This window comes from Geotrypetes seraphini, chromosome 2 (genome assembly GCF_902459505.1).
Source record: "Geotrypetes seraphini chromosome 2, aGeoSer1.1, whole genome shotgun sequence".
Taxonomy (NCBI): domain Eukaryota; kingdom Metazoa; phylum Chordata; class Amphibia; order Gymnophiona; family Dermophiidae; genus Geotrypetes; species Geotrypetes seraphini.
Genome location: NC_047085.1, coordinates 504233570 through 504256895, shown reverse-complemented (window position 1 = coordinate 504256895; position 23326 = coordinate 504233570). Strand labels below are relative to the sequence as shown.

Below are 23326 nucleotides of genomic sequence, written 5' to 3'. Positions count from 1 at the left end.
CTGTCCTATTAATCTCTTTCTCCACTCTTCTTCTTTCTCCTCCATAGTGATTCCTCTGTCCTATTAATCTCTTTCTCCACTCTTCTTCTTTCTCCTCCATAGTGATTCCTCTGTCCTATTAATCTCTTTCTCCACTCTTCTTCTTTCTCCTCCATAGTGATTCCTCTGTCCTATTAATCTCTTTCTCCACTCTTCTTCTTTCTCCTCCATAGTGATTCCTCTGTCCTATTAATCTCTTTCTCCACTCTTCTTCTTTCTCCTCCATAGTGATTCCTCTGTCCTATTAATCTCTTTCTCCACTCTTCTTCTTTCTCCTCCATAGTGATTCCTCTGTCCTATTAATCTCTTTCTCCACTCTTCTTCTTTCTCCTCCATAGTGATTCCTCTGTCCTATTAATCTCTTTCTCCACTCTTCTTCTTTCTCCTCCATAGTGATTCCTCTGTCCTATTAATCTCTTTCTCCACTCTTCTTCTTTCTCCTCCATAGTGATTCCTCTGTCCTATTAATCTCTTTCTCCACTCTTTTTCTTTCTCCTCCATAGTGATTCCTCTGCCCTATTAATCTCTTTCTCCACTCTTCTTCTTTCTCCTCCATAGTGATTCCTCTGTCCTATTAATCTCTTTCTCCACTCTTCTTCTTTCTCCTCCATAGTGATTCCTCTGTCCTATTAATCTCTTTCTCCACTCTTCTTCTTTCTCCTCCATACTGATTCCTCTGTCCTATTAATCTCTTTCTCCACTCTTCTTCTTTCTCCTCCATAGTGATTCCTCTGTCCTATTAATCTCTTTCTCCACTCTTCTTCTTTCTCCTCCATAGTGATTCCTCTGTCCTATTAATTTCTTTCTCCACTCTTCTTCTTTCTCCTCCATAGTGATTCCTCTGTCCTATTAATCTCTTTCTCCACTCTTTTTCTTTCTCCTCCATAGTGATTCCTCTGCCCTATTAATCTCTTTCTCCACTCTTCTTCTTTCTCCTCCATAGTGATTCCTCTGTCCTATTAATCTCTTTCTCCACTCTTCTTCTTTCTCCTCCATAGTGATTCCTCTGTCCTATTAATCTCTTTCTCCACTCTTCTTCTTTCTCCTCCATAGTGATTCCTCTGTCCTATTAATCTCTTTCTCCACTCTTCTTCTTTCTCCTCCATAGTGATTCCTCTGTCCTATTAATCTCTTTCTCCACTCTTCTTCTTTCTCCTCCATAGTGATTCCTCTGTCCTATTAATCTCTTTCTCCACTCTTCTTCTTTCTCCTCCATAGTGATTCCTCTGCCCTATTAATCTCTTTCTCCACTCTTTTTCTTTCTCCTCCATAGTGATTCCTCTGCCCTATTAATCTCTTTCTCCACTCTTCTTCTTTCTCCTCCATAGTGATTCCTCTGTCCTATTAATCTCTTTCTCCACTCTTCTTCTTTCTCCTCCATAGTGATTCCTCTGTCCTATTAATCTCTTTCTCCACTCTTCTTCTTTCTCCTCCATAGTGATTCCTCTGTCCTATTAATCTCTTTCTCCACTCTTCTTCTTTCTCCTCCATAGTGATTCCTCTGTCCTATTAATCTCTTTCTCCACTCTTCTTCTTTCTCCTCCATAGTGATTCCTCTGTCCTATTAATCTCTTTCTCCACTCTTCTTCTTTCTCCTCCATAGTGATTCCTCTGTCCTATTAATCTCTTTCTCCACTCTTTTTCTTTCTCCTCCATAGTGATTCCTCTGTCCTATTAATCTCTTTCTCCACTCTTTTTCTTTCTCCTCCATAGTGATTCCTCTGCCCTATTAATCTCTTTCTCCACTCTTCTTCTTTCTCCTCCATAGTGATTCCTCTGTCCTATTAATCTCTTTCTCCACTCTTCTTCTTTCTCCTCCATAGTGATTCCTCTGTCCTATTAATCTCTTTCTCCACTCTTCTTCTTTCTCCTCCATAGTGATTCCTCTGTCCTATTAATCTCTTTCTCCACTCTTCTTCTTTCTCCTCCATAGTGATTCCTCTGTCCTATTAATCTCTTTCTCCACTCTTCTTCTTTCTCCTCCATAGTGATTCCTCTGTCCTATTAATCTCTTTCTCCACTCTTCTTCTTTCTCCTCCATAGTGATTCCTCTGTCCTATTAATTTCTTTCTCCACTCTTCTTCTTTCTCCTCCATAGTGATTCCTCTGTCCTATTAATCTCTTTCTCCACTCTTCTTCTTTCTCCTCCATAGTGATTCCTCTGTCCTATTAATTTCTTTCTCCCCTCTTCTTCTTTCTCCTCCATAGTGATTCCTCTGTCCTATTAATCTCTTTCTCCACTCTTCTTCTTTCTCCTCCATAGTGATTCCTCTGTCCTATTAATCTCTTTCTCCACTCTTCTTCTTTCTCCTCCATAGTGATTCCTCTGTCCTATTAATCTCTTTCTCCACTCTTCTTCTTTCTCCTCCATAGTGATTCCTCTGTCCTATTAATTTCTTTCTCCACTCTTCTTCTTTCTCCTCCATAGTGATTCCTCTGTCCTATTAATCTCTTTCTCCACTCTTTTTCTTTCTCCTCCATAGTGATTCCTCTGCCCTATTAATCTCTTTCTCCACTCTTCTTCTTTCTCCTCCATAGTGATTCCTCTGTCCTATTAATCTCTTTCTCCACTCTTTTTCTTTCTCCTCCATAGTGATTCCTCTGTCCTATTAATCTCTTTCTCCACTCTTCTTCTTTCTCCTCCATAGTGATTCCTCTGTCCTATTAATCTCTTTCTCCACTCTTCTTCTTTCTCCTCCATAGTGATTCCTCTGTCCTATTAATCTCTTTCTCCACTCTTCTTCTTTCTCCTCCATAGTGATTCCTCTGTCCTATTAATCTCTTTCTCCACTCTTCTTCTTTCTCCTCCATAGTGATTCCTCTGCCCTATTAATCTCTTTCTCCACTCTTTTTCTTTCTCCTCCATAGTGATTCCTCTGCCCTATTAATCTCTTTCTCCACTCTTCTTCTTTCTCCTCCATAGTGATTCCTCTGTCCTATTAATCTCTTTCTCCACTCTTCTTCTTTCTCCTCCATAGTGATTCCTCTGTCCTATTAATCTCTTTCTCCACTCTTCTTCTTTCTCCTCCATAGTGATTCCTCTGTCCTATTAATCTCTTTCTCCACTCTTCTTCTTTCTCCTCCATAGTGATTCCTCTGTCCTATTAATCTCTTTCTCCACTCTTCTTCTTTCTCCTCCATAGTGATTCCTCTGTCCTATTAATCTCTTTCTCCACTCTTCTTCTTTCTCCTCCATAGTGATTCCTCTGTCCTATTAATCTCTTTCTCCACTCTTTTTCTTTCTCCTCCATAGTGATTCCTCTGTCCTATTAATCTCTTTCTCCACTCTTTTTCTTTCTCCTCCATAGTGATTCCTCTGCCCTATTAATCTCTTTCTCCACTCTTCTTCTTTCTCCTCCATAGTGATTCCTCTGTCCTATTAATCTCTTTCTCCACTCTTCTTCTTTCTCCTCCATAGTGATTCCTCTGTCCTATTAATCTCTTTCTCCACTCTTCTTCTTTCTCCTCCATAGTGATTCCTCTGTCCTATTAATCTCTTTCTCCACTCTTCTTCTTTCTCCTCCATAGTGATTCCTCTGCCCTATTAATCTCTTTCTCCACTCTTTTTCTTTCTCCTCCATAGTGATTCCTCTGCCCTATTAATCTCTTTCTCCACTCTTCTTCTTTCTCCTCCATAGTGATTCCTCTGTCCTATTAATCTCTTTCTCCACTCTTCTTCTTTCTCCTCCATAGTGATTCCTCTGTCCTATTAATCTCTTTCTCCACTCTTCTTCTTTCTCCTCCATAGTGATTCCTCTGTCCTATTAATCTCTTTCTCCACTCTTCTTCTTTCTCCTCCATAGTGATTCCTCTGTCCTATTAATCTCTTTCTCCACTCTTCTTCTTTCTCCTCCATAGTGATTCCTCTGTCCTATTAATCTCTTTCTCCACTCTTCTTCTTTCTCCTCCATAGTGATTCCTCTGTCCTATTAATCTCTTTCTCCACTCTTTTTCTTTCTCCTCCATAGTGATTCCTCTGTCCTATTAATCTCTTTCTCCACTCTTTTTCTTTCTCCTCCATAGTGATTCCTCTGTCCTATTAATCTCTTTCTCCACTCTTCTTCTTTCTCCTCCATAGTGATTCCTCTGTCCTATTAATCTCTTTCTCCACTCTTCTTCTTTCTCCTCCATAGTGATTCCTCTGTCCTATTAATCTCTTTCTCCACTCTTCTTCTTTCTCCTCCATAGTGATTCCTCTGTCCTATTAATCTCTTTCTCCACTCTTCTTCTTTCTCCTCCATAGTGATTCCTCTGTCCTATTAATCTCTTTCTCCACTCTTCTTCTTTCTCCTCCATAGTGATTCCTCTGTCCTATTAATTTCTTTCTCCACTCTTCTTCTTTCTCCTCCATAGTGATTCCTCTGTCCTATTAATCTCTTTCTCCACTCTTCTTCTTTCTCCTCCATAGTGATTCCTCTGTCCTATTAATCTCTTTCTCCACTCTTCTTCTTTCTCCTCCATAGTGATTCCTCTGTCCTATTAATCTCTTTCTCCACTCTTTTTCTTTCTCCTCCATAGTGATTCCTCTGTCCTATTAATCTCTTTCTCCACTCTTCTTCTTTCTCCTCCATAGTGATTCCTCTGTCCTATTAATCTCTTTCTCCACTCTTCTTCTTTCTCCTCCATAGTGATTCCTCTGTCCTATTAATTTCTTTCTCCACTCTTCTTCTTTCTCCTCCATAGTGATTCCTCTGTCCTATTAATCTCTTTCTCCACTCTTCTTCTTTCTCCTCCATAGTGATTCCTCTGTCCTATTAATCTCTTTCTCCACTCTTCTTCTTTCTCCTCCATAGTGATTCCTCTGTCCTATTAATCTCTTTCTCCACTCTTCTTCTTTCTCCTCCATAGTGATTCCTCTGTCCTATTAATCTCTTTCTCCACTCTTCTTCTTTCTCCTCCATAGTGATTCCTCTGTCCTATTAATCTCTTTCTCCACTCTTCTTCTTTCTCCTCCATAGTGATTCCTCTGTCCTATTAATTTCTTTCTCCACTCTTCTTCTTTCTCCTCCATAGTGATTCCTCTGTCCTATTAATCTCTTTCTCCACTCTTTTTCTTTCTCCTCCATAGTGATTCCTCTGCCCTATTAATCTCTTTCTCCACTCTTCTTCTTTCTCCTCCATAGTGATTCCTCTGTCCTATTAATCTCTTTCTCCACTCTTCTTCTTTCTCCTCCATAGTGATTCCTCTGTCCTATTAATCTCTTTCTCCACTCTTCTTCTTTCTCCTCCATAGTGATTCCTCTGTCCTATTAATCTCTTTCTCCACTCTTCTTCTTTCTCCTCCATAGTGATTCCTCTGTCCTATTAATCTCTTTCTCCACTCTTCTTCTTTCTCCTCCATAGTGATTCCTCTGTCCTATTAATCTCTTTCTCCACTCTTCTTCTTTCTCCTCCATAGTGATTCCTCTGCCCTATTAATCTCTTTCTCCACTCTTTTTCTTTCTCCTCCATAGTGATTCCTCTGCCCTATTAATCTCTTTCTCCACTCTTCTTCTTTCTCCTCCATAGTGATTCCTCTGTCCTATTAATCTCTTTCTCCACTCTTCTTCTTTCTCCTCCATAGTGATTCCTCTGTCCTATTAATCTCTTTCTCCACTCTTCTTCTTTCTCCTCCATAGTGATTCCTCTGTCCTATTAATCTCTTTCTCCACTCTTCTTCTTTCTCCTCCATAGTGATTCCTCTGTCCTATTAATCTCTTTCTCCACTCTTCTTCTTTCTCCTCCATAGTGATTCCTCTGTCCTATTAATCTCTTTCTCCACTCTTCTTCTTTCTCCTCCATAGTGATTCCTCTGTCCTATTAATCTCTTTCTCCACTCTTCTTCTTTCTCCTCCATAGTGATTCCTCTGTCCTATTAATTTCTTTCTCCACTCTTCTTCTTTCTCCTCCATAGTGATTCCTCTGTCCTATTAATTTCTTTCTCCACTCTTCTTCTTTCTCCTCCATAGTGATTCCTCTGTCCTATTAATCTCTTTCTCCACTCTTCTTCTTTCTCCTCCATAGTGATTCCTATGTCCTATTAATCTCTTTCTCCACTCTTCTTCTTTCTCCTCCATAGTGATTCCTCTGTCCTATTAATCTCTTTCTCCACTCTTCTTCTTTCTCCTCCATAGTGATTCCTCTGTCCTATTAATTTCTTTCTCCACTCTTCTTCTTTCTCCTCCATAGTGATTCCTCTGTCCTATTAATTTCTTTCTCCACTCTTCTTCTTTCTCCTCCATAGTGATTCCTCTGTCCTATTAATCTCTTTCTCCACTCTTCTTCTTTCTCCTCCATAGTGATTCCTCTGTCCTATTAATCTCTTTCTCCACTCTTCTTCTTTCTCCTCCATAGTGATTCCTCTGTCCTATTAATATCTTTCTCCACTCTTCTTCTTTCTCCTCCATAGTGATTCCTCTGTCCTATTAATTTCTTTCTCCACTCTTCTTCTTTCTCCTCCATAGTGATTCCTCTGTCCTATTAATCTCTTTCTCCACTCTTCTTCTTTCTCCTCCATAGTGATTCCTCTGTCCTATTAATCTCTTTCTCCACTCTTCTTCTTTCTCCTCCATAGTGATTCCTCTGTCCTATTAATTTCTTTCTCCACTCTTCTTCTTTCTCCTCCATAGTGATTCCTCTGTCCTATTAATCTCTTTCTCCTCAATAACGCATTTCCGGTCCTATTAACTCTCCTCTTCCCCCCTCTTAAATTCAATCAATTTGTACCTCGCTTAATCTATTGTAAACCGCATAGAACTTAACGGTATTGCAGTATATAAACTGTTATTATTATTATTATGTTAGATTAAAGTTTTTAAAGTTCCCTAACTGATCAGCTCTCATTTTTTCATATTTATATATTTGACATAAACTAGCCCACCAGAATGCAAAATTTAGACAATCGCAAGTTTTTCCAATTACGTGTAATCAATTGTATAGCTGTACTTGTCAGAATTAAAAAGAGACTTCTTTCATATTTATCTAGGGGATCTTTGATATACAAAATGGTACCACAGATTACGACTTCATAAGATACTGAGTTTCCTTTAAAAGGATGAATCCTTCCTGGAGGTTTTGTACGCTTGTTGACTCTTGTGGAAGATTAGTGCCCCATCTCTAGATTTGCAAGTTATTCCGGAATTAATCCAGCTACCTCTCCTCCCTTGTAACCAAAAAACCCCCAAACTGTTGTAACTTCACTGGAAATGTCCAGTTAGCTCTTTTGTAATCCGCCTTGAACTGCAAGGTATAGGCGGAATAGAAGTCCCTAATGTAATGTAATCTTTCTCTTCCGTTTGAGTATTTGTTTTAGTCGGGGTTAAGTAAAAACTTTTGTAAAACGGGAGGTTATAAATGCTTACCTTTTTCTTATGTCTCAAAGATGCGTTGATATTTGGTTTCTTTTTTTTATGTATTTTGAACAATTCAATAATGACTGCCTGTTAAATTAAGAAAAATAAAGAGAGACAAGAATATACTGAATTAAAGCCGCAAGATCGAAGCCGCGGGGCTGCGGCCATGTGGCCTGCCCGGTCGAACGGATGGAAGAAATTTTTTTTTTTTTTTAAACAATAAAGAACGACGAAAATCAGCAATTAAGTGAAAAATAACCCAAAACCGCGGACTTTAGAAGGCACAAGTGAACAAACTTCACGCAGAGAGTCGAAGACGGACTTCTCGGCTCCGCGGAAAAGTAAGAACTGAGGAGATGCGCCCTGCGCTGGGCGGGAAGGCACTCGCGCATGCGCGGTGCGGGCAACTCGAAACTTCGAGTTTCTTCAAGCAAGACTGCTTGTGAGGCGTCCGCATCGGGGCTCCGTTGGATCACGTCACCCATTTGTGAGAATACCTGCCTGCTTGTCCTGGGATAATGTTTATTTAAAAATACGTAAAACATGTGTTATTAGTTTGCAATCATAAGAACATAAGAACATAAGCAATGCCTCCACTGGGTCAGACCCGAGGTCCATCGTGCCCAGCAGTCCGCTCACGCGGCGGCCCAACAGGTCCAGGACCTGTGCAGTAGCCCTCTATCTATACCCCTCTATCCCTTTTTCCAGCAGGAAATTGTCCAATCCTTTCTTGAACTCCAGTACCGTACTCTGTCCTATTACGTCCTCTGGAAGCGCATTCCAGGTGTCCACCACACGCTGGGTAAAGAAAAACTTCCTAGCATTCGTTCTGAATCTGTCTCCTTCCAACTTTTCCGAATGCCCTCTTGTTCTTTTATGTTTTGAAAGTTTGAAGAATTTGTCCCTCTCTACCCTCTCTAAGCCCTTCATGATCTTGTAGGTCTCTATCATGTCTCCTCTGAGTCTCCGCTTTTCCAGGGAGAAGAGCCCCAGTCTCTCCAATCTTTCAGTGTATGAAAGGTTTTCCATGCCCTTAATCATTCGTGTCGCTCTCCTCTGGACCCTCTCAAGTATTGCCACGTCCTTCTTAAGGTACGGTGACCAATACTGAACACAGTACTTCAGGTGCGGGCGCACCATTGCCCGATACAACGGCAGGATGACTTCTCTCGTTCTGGTCGTAATACCCTTCTTAATAATACCCAACATTCTGTTTGCCTTCTTCGCGGCTGCTGCGCATTGTGCTTCATTGACTTCATTGTTGTGTCCACCAGTACACCCAAATCTCTTTCAAGGCTACTTCTCTTTTTAATGTCTAAACAAGTGGCTCCTTTTACTAAGGTGCGCTAGCGTTTTTAGCGCAAGCAGCAGATTAGCGGCTAGAACTAACGCCGGCTCAATGCTGGCGTTAGCGTCGAGCGCGGGCGGCAAAGCCCTAATGCAGCTTAGTAAAAGGAGCCCAAGGTTTCCTTTATGTGGTGATATGAAAATATGACCTTTTCTACCACCAGGGTACTTAAGATGAGGTATAATAACTCCAAATCCTCTGTTTTATGATGGAGGCAGTAATCGAGCCTCCCTTTCCTCCCATGCATGTGCTACTCCCCTGAGAACTGCTGTTATGTATTTGGAAATCTAGCTCAGAGTTCTTTTTTATTCCTTGCAACAGGCTATGAGGGGATCAATGCTGATATATTATCAAGGATTAAACAAGAGGAAGAGCCGAACATCCAGGATCCAAAGGAGTTAGGAGAACGAGAGGTTACTCATTCTTACTCAGGTGAGTAATCTTCTTCTATATATATAAAATCGGAGGTATGTATGTGTGTATGTGCTGCGATCACGCAAAAACGGCTTGACCGATTTGAACGAAACTTGGTATGCAGATCCCTCACTACCTGGGATGATATGTTCTGGGGGTCTCGCGGCCCACCTGCACACGTGGGCGGAGCTACAAACAGAAAATCAGATTTCACCCATTCATGTCAATGGAAAAAATGTAAAAAGCTGCCATTCTCACTGTAATTCAAAAACGGCTTGACCGATTTGAACGAAACTTGGTATGCAGATCCCCCACTACCTGGGGTGATATGTTCTGGGGATCTCACGGCCCACCTGCACACGTGGGCGGAGCTACAAACAGAAAATCAGATTTCACCCATTCATGTCAATGGAAAAAATGTAAAAAGCTGCCATTCTCACAGTAATTCAAAAACGGCTTGACCGAAACTTGGTATGCAGATCCCTCACTACCTGGGATGATATGTTCTGGGGGTCTCGCGGCCCACCTGCACACGTGGGCGGAGCTACAAACAGAAAATCAGATTTCACCCATTCATGTCAATGGAAAAAATGTAAAAAGCTGCCATTCTCACAGTAATTCAAAAACGGCTTGACCGAAACTTGGTATGCAGATCCCTCACTACCTGGGATGATATGTTCTGGGGGTCTCGCGTCCCACCTGCACACGTGGGCGGAGCTACAAACAGAAAATCAGATTTCACCCATTCATGTCAATGGAAAAAATGTAAAAAGCTGCCATTCTCACAGTAATTCAAAAACGGCTTGACCGATTTGAACGAAACTTGGTATGCAGGTCCCTCACTACCTGGGGTGATATGTTCTGGGGGTCTCGCGGCCCACCTGCACATGTGGGCGGAGCTACAAACAGAAAATCAGATTTCACCCATTCATGTCAATGGAAAAAATGTAAAAAGCTGCCATTCTCACAGTAATTCAAAAACGGCTTGACCGATTTGAACGAAACTTGGTATGCAGGTCCCTCACTACCTGGGGTGATATGTTCTGGGGGTCTCGCGGCCCACCTGCACATGTGGGCGGAGCTACAAACAGAAAATCAGATTTCACCCATTCATGTCAATGGAAAAAATGTAAAAAGCTGCCATTCTCGCTGTAATTCAAAAACGGCTTGACCGATTTGAACGAAACTTGGTATGCAGATCCCTCACTACCTGGGGTGATATGTTCTGGGGATCTCGCGGCCCACCTGCACACGTGGGCAGAGCTACAAACAGAAAATCAGATTTCACCCATTCATGTCAATGGAAAAAATGTAAAAAGCTGCCATTCTCACAGTAATTCAAAAACGGCTTGACCGAAACTTGGTATGCAGATCCCTCACTACCTGGGATGATATGTTCTGGGGGTCTCGCGGCCCACCTTCACATGTGGGCGGAGCTACAAACAGAAAATCAGATTTCACCCATTCATGTCAATGGAAAAAATGTAAAAAGCTGCCATTCTCACAGTAATTCAAAAACGGCTTGACCGATTTGAACGAAACTTGGTATGCAGGTCCCTCACTACCTGGGGTGATATGTTCTGGGGGTCTCGCGGCCCACCTGCACATGTGTGCGGAGCTACAAACAGAAAATCAGATTTCACCCATTCATGTCAATGGAAAAAATGTAAAAAGCTGCCATTCTCACAGTAATTCAAAAACGGCTTGACCGATTTGAACAAAACTTGGTATGCAGGTCCCTCACTACCTGGGGTGATATGTTCTGGGGGTCTCGCGGCCCACCTGCACATGTGGGCGGAGCTACAAACAGAAAATCAGATTTCACCCATTCATGTCAATGGAAAAAATGTAAAAAGCTGCCATTCTCACAGTAATTCAAAAACGGCTTGACCGATTTGAACGAAACTTGGTATGCAGATACCTCACTACCTGGGGTGATATGTTCTGGGGGTCTCGCGGCCCACCTGCACACGTGGGCGGAGCTACAAACAGAAAATCAGATTTCACCCATTCATGTCAATGGAAAAAATGTAAAAAGCTGCCATTCTCACAGTAATTCAAAAACGGCTTGACCGATTTGAACGAAACTTGGTATGCAGATCCCTCACTACCTGGGGTGATATGTTCTGGGGGTCTCGCGGCCCACCTGCACACGTGGGCAGAGCTACAAACAGAAAATCAGATTTCACTTATTCATGTCAATGGAAAAAATGTAAAAAGCTGCCATTCTCACAGTAATTCAAAAACGGCTTGACCGATTTGAACGAAACTTGGTATGCAGATCCCTCACTACCTGGGGTGATATGTTCTGGGGGTCTCGCGGCCCACCTGCATATGTGGGCGGAGCTACAAACAGAAAATCAGATTTCACCCATTCATGTCAATGGAAAAAATGTAAAAAGCTGCCATTCTCACAGTAATTCAAAAACGGCTTGACCGATTTGAACGAAACTTGGTATGCAGATCCCTCACTACCTGGGGTGATATGTTCTGGGGGTCTCGCGGCCCACCTGCACACATGGGCGGAGCTACAAACAGAAAATCAGATTTCACCCATTCATGTCAATGGAAAAAATGTAAAAAGCTGCCATTCTCACAGTAATTCAAAAACGGCTTGACCGATTTGAACGAAACTTGGTATGCAGGTCCCTCACTACCTGGGGTGATATGTTCTGGGGGTCTCACGGCCCACAACTCTATGTTGCTTGCTCAAGGGTGGGTTCACCCAAGAATTTATATGTTCTTGCTCCAGGAGGTGAAACTAAAATTGTTGTTTATAATCACGTTTTGCGTTAGTTGTATTGTATTCATTTTGTCAAATATTTCACATTATAATTTGAATATTGTACTTTTTATTAAGCTGTAAAAAAATAATTTCATTCACCATTATAAAGTATCTTTATTTGAATCCATTTACAGTGTTATTGCTATAATTAAATACCCGTGCAACGCCGGGGCATCAGCTAGTAGATACTATAGAGAGGAAGAGGAGGAAACACTATACAGCAGAGTGAAACAAAATTACTTTCCTGTAAGAGGTTTTGTGTTTCTCTATGGGCAGGAGGATATAAACCTAACAAGTAGGTGATTTAATTTAGTCAATCCCAGTGCAGAAAGGGTTTAGAAAGCTCTGGAAGTTTGTGGAGCTTTTGGGAGATGTGGACCATGGATCTACAGGGCTTCCCAATCTCATTTCTATATAGCTGTAAACAGAAGCCAGCTCTCAGGGCAGGTGAGTGGGAATTGTGAGGATTTATATCCTTCTGTATCTGGAGAACATCTGCTACAGGTAAGTAATTTTGCTTTCTCATTAAACAGGTACACAGGTAAGGTTTGGGAAGTTTATATTCAGGTTTTATCAGCAAGAAGTAGGAGTCAAATTTTGAATGTTCTTGGGTGACTCGCTTTGGTTATGAAGACTGAAGGTCCATCAAGCCCAGTATCCTGTTTTCAACAGTGGCCTACCCAGGTCCCAGGAATAAGCAGTGGATGTCCCCAAGCCATCTCAATAATGGCCTATGGACTTCTCTTTTAGGAAACTATCCAAACCTTTTTTAAACCCTGTTAAGCTAACTGATTTAACCATATTCTCTGGCAGCGAATTCCGGTGTTTAATTACACGTCATGAGAAGAAATATTTTCTTCAGTTTGTTTTTAAATGTACTACTTAGTAGCTTCATCGCATGCCCCCTACTCCTAGTATTTTTGGAAAGAGAAAACAAGTGATTCATATCTGCCTTTTCCACTCCACTCATTATTTTATATACCTCTATCATATCACCCCTGAGCCGTTTCTTCTCCAAGTTGAAGAGCCTGAGCCGCTTTAGCTTCTCCTCATAGGGAAGTTGTCCCAAACCTTTTATCATTTTCGTCGCCCTTCTCTGTACCTTTTCTAATTCCGCTATATTTTTTTTGAGACAAGGCGACCAGAACTGCACACAGTACTCAAGGTGCAGCCTTACCGTAGAGCGATACAAGGGCATTATAACATAGTAACATAGTAGATGATGGCAGATAAAGACCCGAATGGTCCATCCAGTCTGCCCAACCTGATTCAATTTAAATTTTTTTTTTTATTTTTTTTTTCTTCTTAGCTATTTCTGGGCAAGAATCCAAAGCTTTATCCTGTACTGTGCTTGGGTTCCAACTGCCGAAATCTCTGTTAAGACTTACTCCAGTCCATCTACACCCTCCCAGCCATTGAAGCCCTCCCCAGCCCATCCTCCACCAAACGGCCATATACAGACACAAACCGTGCAAGTCTGCCCAGTACTGGCCTTAGTTCAATATTTAATCTTATTTTCTGATTCTAGATCCTCTGTGTTCATCCCACGCTTCTTTGAACTCAGTCACAGTTTTACTCTCCACCACCTCTCTCGGGAGCGCATTCCAGGCATCCACCACCCTCTCCGTAAAGAAGAATTTCCTTACGTTGCTCTTGAGTCTCCCACCCCTCAACCTCAAATTATGTCCTCTGGTTTTACCATTTTCCTTTCTCTGGAAAAGATTTTGTTCTACGTTAATACCCTTCAAGTATTTGAATCATATCTCCCCTGTCTCTCCTTTCCTCTAGGGTATACATATTCAGGGCTTCCAGTCTCTCCTCATACGTCTTCTGGCGCAAGCCTCCTATCATTTTCGTCGCCCTCCTCTGGACCGCCTCAAGTCTTCTTACGTCTTTCGCCAGATACAGTCTCCAAAACTGAACACAATACTCCAATATCACAATATCTTTGCTTTCCATTCCTTTCCTGATAATTCCTAACATTCTATTTGTCTTCTTAGCCACTGCCACACATTGAGCTGAGGGTTTCAACATATCCTCAACGATGACACCTAGATCTTTTTACTTTTGAAATTTTCCTTTCTTTCTTTTTTCCTTTTTTCCTTTTTTTAATTTTTATTTTAATTATTTATTTATAAACTTTCAAATATAATCAATCAAGTTAAACTTGTACAGAAAGCAAGATCCAAGAAATAAAGAGAACATCCAACATAATATATACATTCCAAACAAGAAAATAAATTCTATCTTAAATCTCGCTCAAGTCCTCATATAGGATCCAAGATTAAATTAAACGGAATTTAAAGTAATCAGTTAAAAAAGAAAAACAGTTATAGGTTGAAACTGTGGTAGGCAGACATCTATTCGCCATGAGCTTTCTCCAGCCTTGACAGAGACAGGAATGTTGTCAGTTGTGAGGGTTCAAAGAAAACAGATTTATGTGACTTATAATGAACGATACATTTGCAAGGGTATCGAAGAAAAAAGGTAGCTCGCAGGGCAGTAATTGCTGGTCTTAGCAATAAAAATTCTTTTCTACGCCCCTGTGTGTCCCTGGCCAAATCAGGAAACATTTGAACTTTTAATCCCAAAAATTCTTTATGTTTATTTTTAAAGTATTCTATAGAAAAATCGCAAAACCCGAAAATGTATGGGAGGTAGAAAAATCACGAAAAGAGCAAAAACCTCCCAAACCCCAAGAAATAAAACTAGATAGGGGGGAGAGACAAGAGCAAGAATGGTAATGCACATGCATATATCATAATTTCTTGTAGATTGTCTTGAGTAGTTTTACCATTCTTGCTCTTGTCTCTCCCCCCTATCTAGTTTTATTTCTTGGGGTATGGGAGGTTTTTGCTCTTTTCGTATTTTTAAAGTATAACTTCAATAACCATGTTTTATCCAGAGTAAGAGCAACTGAGAGAAGCAAAGTGGCCGGAGTGGCTACTTCCCTGTCTGAAGACTCTAATAAGGCAGATATATCCAATGGTTCTTGAATTACTTCTTGATTCACTTCTTGAGGATTCTTTTGATCGACTTTCCTCCTAGAGACTTGAAATATCCTATGTTGACCTCCAAGTGAAAAGTTCAGTGATGTCTGAGCTAACCCATAACATTTTCTAAATATCACAGATCACATCTGGCTGAAAATTCTTGAGCCAGCATTCAACAGGAGATAGCCAGGTCAGGAGTTATTGGGAGCCTCAGATATTCAGTGTTAGTGCCAAAATAGTTCATCCGGCATGTTGGACCTCATAAAAACAGTCCCAACTATGCTGGTTAGCTATTGGGACATGGCGCTTAAGAATAGCCGTAGATGGATAACTTCAGTGCACCACCGAGGCTGTACCTGAAATAGGCCTGGCATTGAATAAGCAGGTCAGATTCAAGTCAAGGATTAAAAGACTGCTGTCATTGACTGAATATTGATCTTTCCTAAGTCGGTTATACATGACCAATGTCTTCTGTTTGTATCCAGCAGATAATGAGGCTATGCAAGAGCTGACGAGGGATCAGAATCAAGTAGAATCTCCTGTAAAAATGGAACAAATCCCAAGACAATCAGGGAATGTCTGTGAGAATATTTTCCTGGGGCCTGAGAGGAGAAACACAAGGATTCATCAGCTGGAATCAAAGAAGGAGCAGAAAGACACGGCAGGAGACTCAACGGTGAGAGTAATTCAGTGTGACAGAGAGTTTATTATCTCTGAGCACCAGACACACCTGAGAGGAGAAAGACCCTTCCAAAATAAAAAAACTTACACCTTGGACCAGAGTGATAGGGAAGGGAGGGGAGATAAACTTTTGAAATGTACTGATTGTGATTATAGCTTTGTTTCTTCATCTCTAAAAAAGCATGAAAAGATCCACATGGGAAAGAAATCTTTTGCTTGCATTGAATGTAACAAATGCTTCAATTATCTGTCATCTCTGAAAATCCATCAAAGGATTCACACCAGAGAGAAACCCTACACATGTACTGAATGTAATAAACGTTTCAATCATCTATCAAGCCTGAAAGAACATCAAAAGATTCACACAGGAGAAAAACCCTTTACATGTATTGAGTGCAATAAATGTTTCAGTCGTTTGTCACATCTGAAACGTCATCAAAGGATTCACATGGGAGAAAAACCCTTTTCATGCATTGAGTGCAATAAGTGTTTCAGTCGTCTATCACATCTGAAATGTCATCAAAGGATTCACACGGGTGAAAACCCCTTTTCATGTACTGAGTGCAATAAATGTTTCCGTCATCTGTCACATCTGAAACGTCATCAAAGGATTCACATGGGAGAAAAACCCTTTTCGTGCATTGAGTGCAATAAGTGTTTCAGTCGTCTATCACATCTGAAATGTCATCAAAGGATTCACACAGGAGAAAAACCCTTTTCATGTTTTGAGTGCAATAAATGTTTCCGTCATCTGTCCAATCTGAAATGTCATCAAAAGATTCATAGGGGAGAGAATCTTTTCACATGTACTGACTGCAATAAATCTTTCAGTCGCCTATCATATCTGAAAAAGCATCAAATGATTCATAAAGGAGAAAAACCCTTTACATGTACAGAGTGTAATAAATGTTTCACTTATCTTTACCCTCTGACAGTTCATGAAAGGATTCACAAGGGTGAGAAACCTTTTACATGTACTGAGTGTAATAAAATTTTCAGACATTTATCAAGTCTGAGAGAGCATCAAAAGATTCACATGAGAGAACCCCCAGAGAAACCTTTTATATGTACCGAGTGCAATAAATGTTTCAGTCGTCCATCATATCTAAAACGCCATCAAAGAATTCACATGGGAGAGAAACCCTTTATATGTACTGAGTGTAATAAATGTTTCAGTTATTTATCAAGTCTGAAAGATCATCAAAGGATTCACACAGGAGAAAAGCCCTTTACATGTAGTGAGTGCAATAAATGTTTCACTTATCAGTTTTCTCTAAAAACCCATCAAAGGGCTCACAAGGGAGAGAAACCTTTTATATGTACTGAGTGCAGTAAATGTTTCAGTCGTCTATCAAATCTAAAACGTCATCAAAGGATTCACACGGGAGAGAAACCCTATGCATGTACAGAGTGTAATAAATGTTTCACTTATCAATTATCTCTGACTGTCCATGAAAGGAGTCACAAAGGTGATAAACCCTTTACATGTACTGATTGTAATAAATGTTTCAGACATTTATCAAGTCTGAGACAACATCAAAGGATTCACATGGGAGAGCTCCCAGAGAAACCTTTTATATGTACTGAGTGCAATAAATGTTTCAGTCGTCCATCATATCTAAAACATCATCAAAGGATTCACACAGGAGAGAAACCCTTTACATGTACTGAATGTGATAAATGTTTCACTTTTCAATTATCTCTAAAAATCCATCAAAGGACTCACAATGGAGAGAAACCCTTTACATGTACTGAGTGCAATAAGTGTTTCAATCAACTCTCAACTCTGAAAAATCATCAAAAAATTCACACAGGAGAGAAAGAAGATCCTCAAGTACCAAAAAATGCAGTCCAAAACTGAGCAGTTGTGGCAAAAAGATATAGAAATATTTCCCTTCATTTTGAATGCCACAAGCTTGATGAAAAAAAACCTTCTAGATACTCCTGGATAAGTTGGCGAGTGTTAGGAGTAAATTTGAGACTGAGATCATGCTCCATATATCCTAGTTTAGGAATGAGACTGAGATCATGCTCCACATATTCTAGTTTAGGAATGCACAAAACTAACAGGAAACGGAAAAAGTGGTTGTGACCAAAATGGAAACACTACAGCAAAGATGCATAAATGTCCTTTATTCAGAATCTTCATTTGACACAGGTTGGGTTTCAGCTAAAAGGTCTGCATTAGGAGTCTAAAAATTGAGAAACATACCCATCGTAAGATTACAACTCTCAGTCCAAACCAAAGAGTAACATGAAAACCAGAACATATTATAAAGTTAGGCCACCTTTTATGAAACTGCAATAGCGGTTTCTAGCATGGGGAGCTGCGCTTCTCCTGACGCTCATTGAGTTCTTATAAGCGTCAGGAGCAGCGCGGGCCATTCAGCTCGGCTCCCTGCACTAGAAACCGCTATCACAGTTTCGTAAAAGAGGGGGTTAATGATATATAGATAAATTACATATCAAATATATTTTGTAATTGAATAAAATAGTAATATTAGGTATCTTTTTCTTTAAAAGATGTAGAACGGGGGTAAGGAGAGGTGCTGAAAAGGGGTGGGGTGGGGGGATAGCTGTTTCATTCTAGAGTTCTGATGGGGTATGTTTTTTTGCGGTGGTTTGGGGTTCAGTAGATGTATATTCTGTGGGACACCTATTCTCTTGGGCGGGGGCTGGACGTCTGGGAGACATATTGCTGTTGCTGTTTTGATGCATTGCCTCCCGTGGGGTTGTGTGTGGTAAGACATTCAGAATTCTCTCCCAGAATGTGTGTGGAATTACATCCCCCATAAAGAGAACTAAACTACTTAATTGGCTGAAATATCTTGGGGCAGGCTTGGCTTGTTTGCAGGAGACTCGACTTACTAATGAGGAACATTCACAATTGCAGAAGGGATGGGTGGGGCAAGTATAGTCTGCTTCTTCTTCTTATAAGAGAGCAGGGATCGTTAAGAAGGGATTTCCAGGGAAAGTGGAACAATTAGATGCAGATGTAAATATTGCCGGGTGACTTTGTCTGGTCAGAGGTTTAATTTGCTGATATTTTATGCTCCCAGTCAATATGATCATCAATTTTTTGCCTCCTTAACGCAGCTGGGCCTTCAAGACCCATCTCTTCCCTTAGGTGTGTTAGGAGATTTTAATCAGGTGACGGACAGTGCTGTAGATAGAACGGGACCGGGCACGTCACAGTCTGGTGGTCCTGCCAAGGGCCTTCCATATTTGTGTGAGGCTTTGGCATTGGTTGACCCCTGGAGACTCTTACACCCTACTGAGCGGGACTTCACGCATCAGTCTCGAGCACACCACACTTTTTCTAGAATAGATTATATTTTGACCTCTTCCACCTACTTTTCCTCTATTCACACTTCTGATATTGGCCCTCTTTCCATATCGGATCATTGTCCTATATGCAGGGCCGGATTTTCCTGTAGGCTAACTAGGCGTCAGCCTAGGGCCTCAAGATCCGTGTCACATTTTTTATAAAGGTTAGTACCAATAACAACATGTTTCATTTAACATATTGATATATATCACAGTAATGATGTATTTTATTATCTCTCGTGTAATTTACAAACTTAAAAATGGGAGGTGAAAGGGCCTCATAAGTGGAATAGCCTAGGGCCTCTTTTCATCTAAATCCGGCCCTGCCTATATGGGTGGATGCGGTCCTGGGGGACTTATTGTCTTCTCCAGGAGGGTGGCGTTTCCCTTCTTACTTGGTTGATAATCCTGATTTTGTAAAGTATATAACAGGCAAATGGGAAGATTATATACACTTTAATGCATATTAAACGCCACTGTTATTTTGGGAAGCTGCAAATTCCGTCCTTCGAGGTGACATTATCTCTTATGTTGCTGCTCATACCAAACGAATCAATCAGGGCATAATTCGGCTGGAAAAGGAATGTATTGCCTTGGAAAAAAAAGACATATTGTTAGGCCCACTGATTCCTCTTGGGAGGCTCTTAAGGCAGCTCAGGAAACCCTCAATTCACTAATACATGAAAGGACAAAAAAATCTTTGTATTATACCCGGTTTCATTACTATAAATATGGAAACAAACCTGGTAGATTATTAGCTGCGCTTACTAAACCTCATTGGTCGAATAAATTTATCTCTTGCTTGAAACTCCCAGATGGCAAGTTGGTAAGCAGATACATTTTTTTCAATATTATAAATCCTCTTATTCTTCCGTAGAGGGTACAGGGGGCCCTGAGGCAGATGATTATTTGGAAGATATGGGGGTTCCTCGCCTGACATCCCCTATCCGTTCCCAACTGAATGGGCCCATACATAGGAAGGAGCTTCAGTTGGTGGTCAAACAATTAAAAACTCATTCTTCCCCGGGCCCTGATGGATTTTCCCCTGAATTTTACAAATTATTGTTTCCTCACATTTGAGGTCCTTTGGAGGCGTATTATACTACAGCCTTGTCTGCAGAGGAATTCCCGAAGGGAGCAAATTTGGCTTATATGACATTAATACCTAAGCCAGGTAAGCCAGAGGAGGAAATAGAATCCTTTCGACCTATTTCACTAATAGACGTAGACATTAAAATTCTAGATAAACTCTTGGCCAATCGTCTGGCAGCCGTATTACCTCAGCTCATAGTACCTGAACAGGTGGGTTTTGTGCAGCACCGACATTCGGTGAGGAATGTCCGTCGCTTACTGACAGCCATGCATAGAACCCATCTAACCCAAATTCCAGGCATCCTGGTGGGACTTGATGCAGCTAAGGCCTTTGATCAGGTTAATTGGGAGTACCTGTTTCGAGTCCTCACTTATATGAGTATTACGGGTTGGTTTCAGGAGGTAGTGCGCTTATTATACACCAATCCCGCAGCTAGTATTTTGGTGAATGGCACGAAGACTGCCTATATTGACATTGCTAGGGGGACGCGGCAGGGTAGTCCCTTGTCGCCTTTGTTATTTTTATTGTACCTTGATCCCTTTTTGCGCACTTTACTAAAGGATGATGAATTGCAGGGGTTGCCTGAGGGTAATTCTCAACTACGGGTTTCGGGCCTATGCTCACTCTTGCAGATCCAGAAGTCTCATTGCCCAGGGCCCTGGAACTATTAGATGAATTTAGCAGGTACTCGGGCTCGGTTTTAAATTCACAAAAATCAATGGTGTTGCCCTTGTCCCCAGACATACCTCGTAAATGGAGAGGAAACTTTCCATTGCGGTGGGCGTCTGATTTTTTGTTGTATTTAGGAATTAAGATTCCAGCAGATCTCACACATTTATATCAGCTGAATGTCAGACCACTATTGATAGCTACTAAACAGAAATTACACATTTATCTCCAGAGCCCTTTTGATGGGAAAAAAAAGCCATCCTCATCAACTGGCTCTCCCGTGATCCCCCGTCATATGCACAATGGAGATCCCTAATGATAGTGCACGCAACACTGGAGGGACGCATGGTGGGAGACTTGACTCTTGGCCCGGGTCGCAAATTTTGTCAGGTGTGGGAGCACTTTTGGCAGGACCTCACACCGCGTGCTCGCAGTAGACTTTTGAATCTTTAAGATTTTACTCCCACTCTCAGCTGTTGGACTGGCCATGGATTCTTGGGGAGGGGAGGGGATGGGGGGGATGGGAGGGGAACTGATTATATTTTTGAAAATATTATTTCCTGAATGGTACTACTGTTTGTATTTGCTTCTTACTGCTGGAATAATAAAAATCATTTAAACATAAACAGAAATTACAAATTTGGAGGGCTTTCCCTCTATCATTGATGCATTGTATAATATGGTGTTGGTGCCTCAATGGCTCTTTGTATTTCAGATGATTCCAGTGTTGCTTTCTGCTCGACATGATAAGGAGCTGGGGAGAAGCTTGGGCCTATATTTATGGAATGGGAAAAGAGCCAGATTACCTCTGTCTAAGGATCGGGGGGGGGGGGGGGGGGCCTGGGATTGCGGAATCTAAGGATGTTTTCTCAGGCTTGCCAAATAAGACATTTGAATGACTGGTTTAGAGGCACGTCCCACTTTTTCCGCGACCCAGTCTGAACTCACGTTGTGTGCACCTTACTACTTTAGTTATCTCCTACATACAAGAAGACTTCCGACGGGAGATATCTTGTTCAAATCACTGCGCCGGGTCTGGCGGACCCTTTGCAAGGCTATGGGTATTCCATCTGTCACCACGCCTTTCTTGCCCTTCCTGGACAATAAGGATTTTCCTCCTGGAACTTCTCAATTCCCTCACTCAGTGTGGCGGACTACCAATACACAAGCTGGCTACTTTACAATCCGATCTCCACTGAAAGGCCATGGATTGGTTTCCTTATTCTCAAATGTCCTCCTATGTGCGGTCTTTACCTCGAGACTGTATTACTGACAGAAGACGGGAATCTATATCGGGAGCCCTGAGCTTGTCTGCACAGACTCAAATTCCATTACAGTTTCATCAAAGATATTTACAGAAGAAAATGGGGGACCTCTCCTATGAACATTATGCAGCAAAATGGACTGGAGATTTACCATGTTTAGTTACAGCAACTGATTTTAAGGCTTGTCTTCTTCCTACTTTGCGCATTACACCACAGGTTCTGCTGATTGAAACTAACTACAAATTTTTGTTGCGCCTTTACAGATTCCCGGCCTATATGTTTCGTGCCAAGATGTGTGCTACTGATAATTGCCTTAAATGCGGGCAATCCCAGGCTACTCTGGGGCACCAATTTTGGTCATGTGCTTTGGCGCAACTCTTCAGGTTCATCAACATACAATTCAAATGTGGATACACTCTATGTCCTGCTCTGTTATTCTCATTGGGGGTCTCTCCCTCGCATAACTCCGAAGGGGTTTCGGGGCTTTTTGGAAAGAGCAATTTTGTTGGGGAAGAAAATTATACTGCACTGTGGGATTACCTCAGATCCACCGACGTTGACACACTGGCGTACTCTTTATGTTACACCAGGCATTTATGGAACGCCTCTGCTGTGTCCCAAAGGAGTCTGATCTGGATCGTACGTTTTGTGCAATTTGGGAGCCTTTTTGGCCTACTTTGACAACTAAAGCACGAAGTCATCTGCTGAATCCTTGATTTGGTTATCCCTCTGAACTCTGGACAGTTGAGTTGATCTTGATAGGAGTGGAGTGGGTGAGGGGGGGGGGTTGGGAGGGATGGGGTGTATTTGTTCTTGTTCATTGCTTGTTTGTATCTGGTGTTCGTGCTGTTTCACTTCTGTTGTTATTGGAAAAACTAATAAAATATATTAAAAAAAACCAAACAAAAAAATGTAGAAAAATTTAGATGATAAAATAAAATTAGACAGGGAGGTTTTAACTACAATGACCTTTGAAAAGACACCAAAAGTAATTAAAAAAAAACATTTCTAATTAGGAGTGATAATCTCATGATATTTGTATTTAACGTATCCGAGAGTATGTAAAATATATGTACCGTAAATATATGAAAACAAAAACCACTCAAAAGACTTTTCATAATTGATCTAAACATCTTTGTTATGAAACGGATAAAATTAAAAATCTTGTGTAATGATATTTACTGTCAAAATTAATTTCATTTTCTCAACACTTAGGGCTCCTTTGATCAAGGCGTGCTACGGGGGTTAGCGCATCGGACATTTTAGCACGCGCTAACCCCTGCGGCAGGCTAAAATCCTAACGCCTCGCCAATGGAGGCGTTAGGTACTAGCGCGGCAGGCGGTTTAGAGCGCGGTATTCCGCGTGTTAAACCGCTACCGC

At 41.3% G+C, this 23326-nt stretch overlaps 1 protein-coding gene across 3 annotated transcripts in view; it reads left to right on the top strand.

Annotated features, from left to right (window-relative positions):
• LOC117354527 (oocyte zinc finger protein XlCOF6-like) overlaps positions 1-18136 on the top strand; it is a 36209-nt gene extending 18073 nt beyond the window's left edge. For 2 of the 3 annotated variants that reach the window (XM_033932220.1, XM_033932218.1), the window contains exons 3-4: positions 9040-9150; positions 15396-18136. In XM_033932220.1, coding sequence (XP_033788111.1) covers positions 9040-9150; positions 15396-17452 — 2168 coding nt within the window. In that variant the 3' untranslated portion in view covers positions 17453-18136. The remainder of the gene's footprint in view (positions 1-9039; positions 9151-15395) is intronic. The other variant, XM_033932219.1, reaches the window with a different exon arrangement.
• Positions 18137-23326: the final 5190 nt, after the last annotated feature.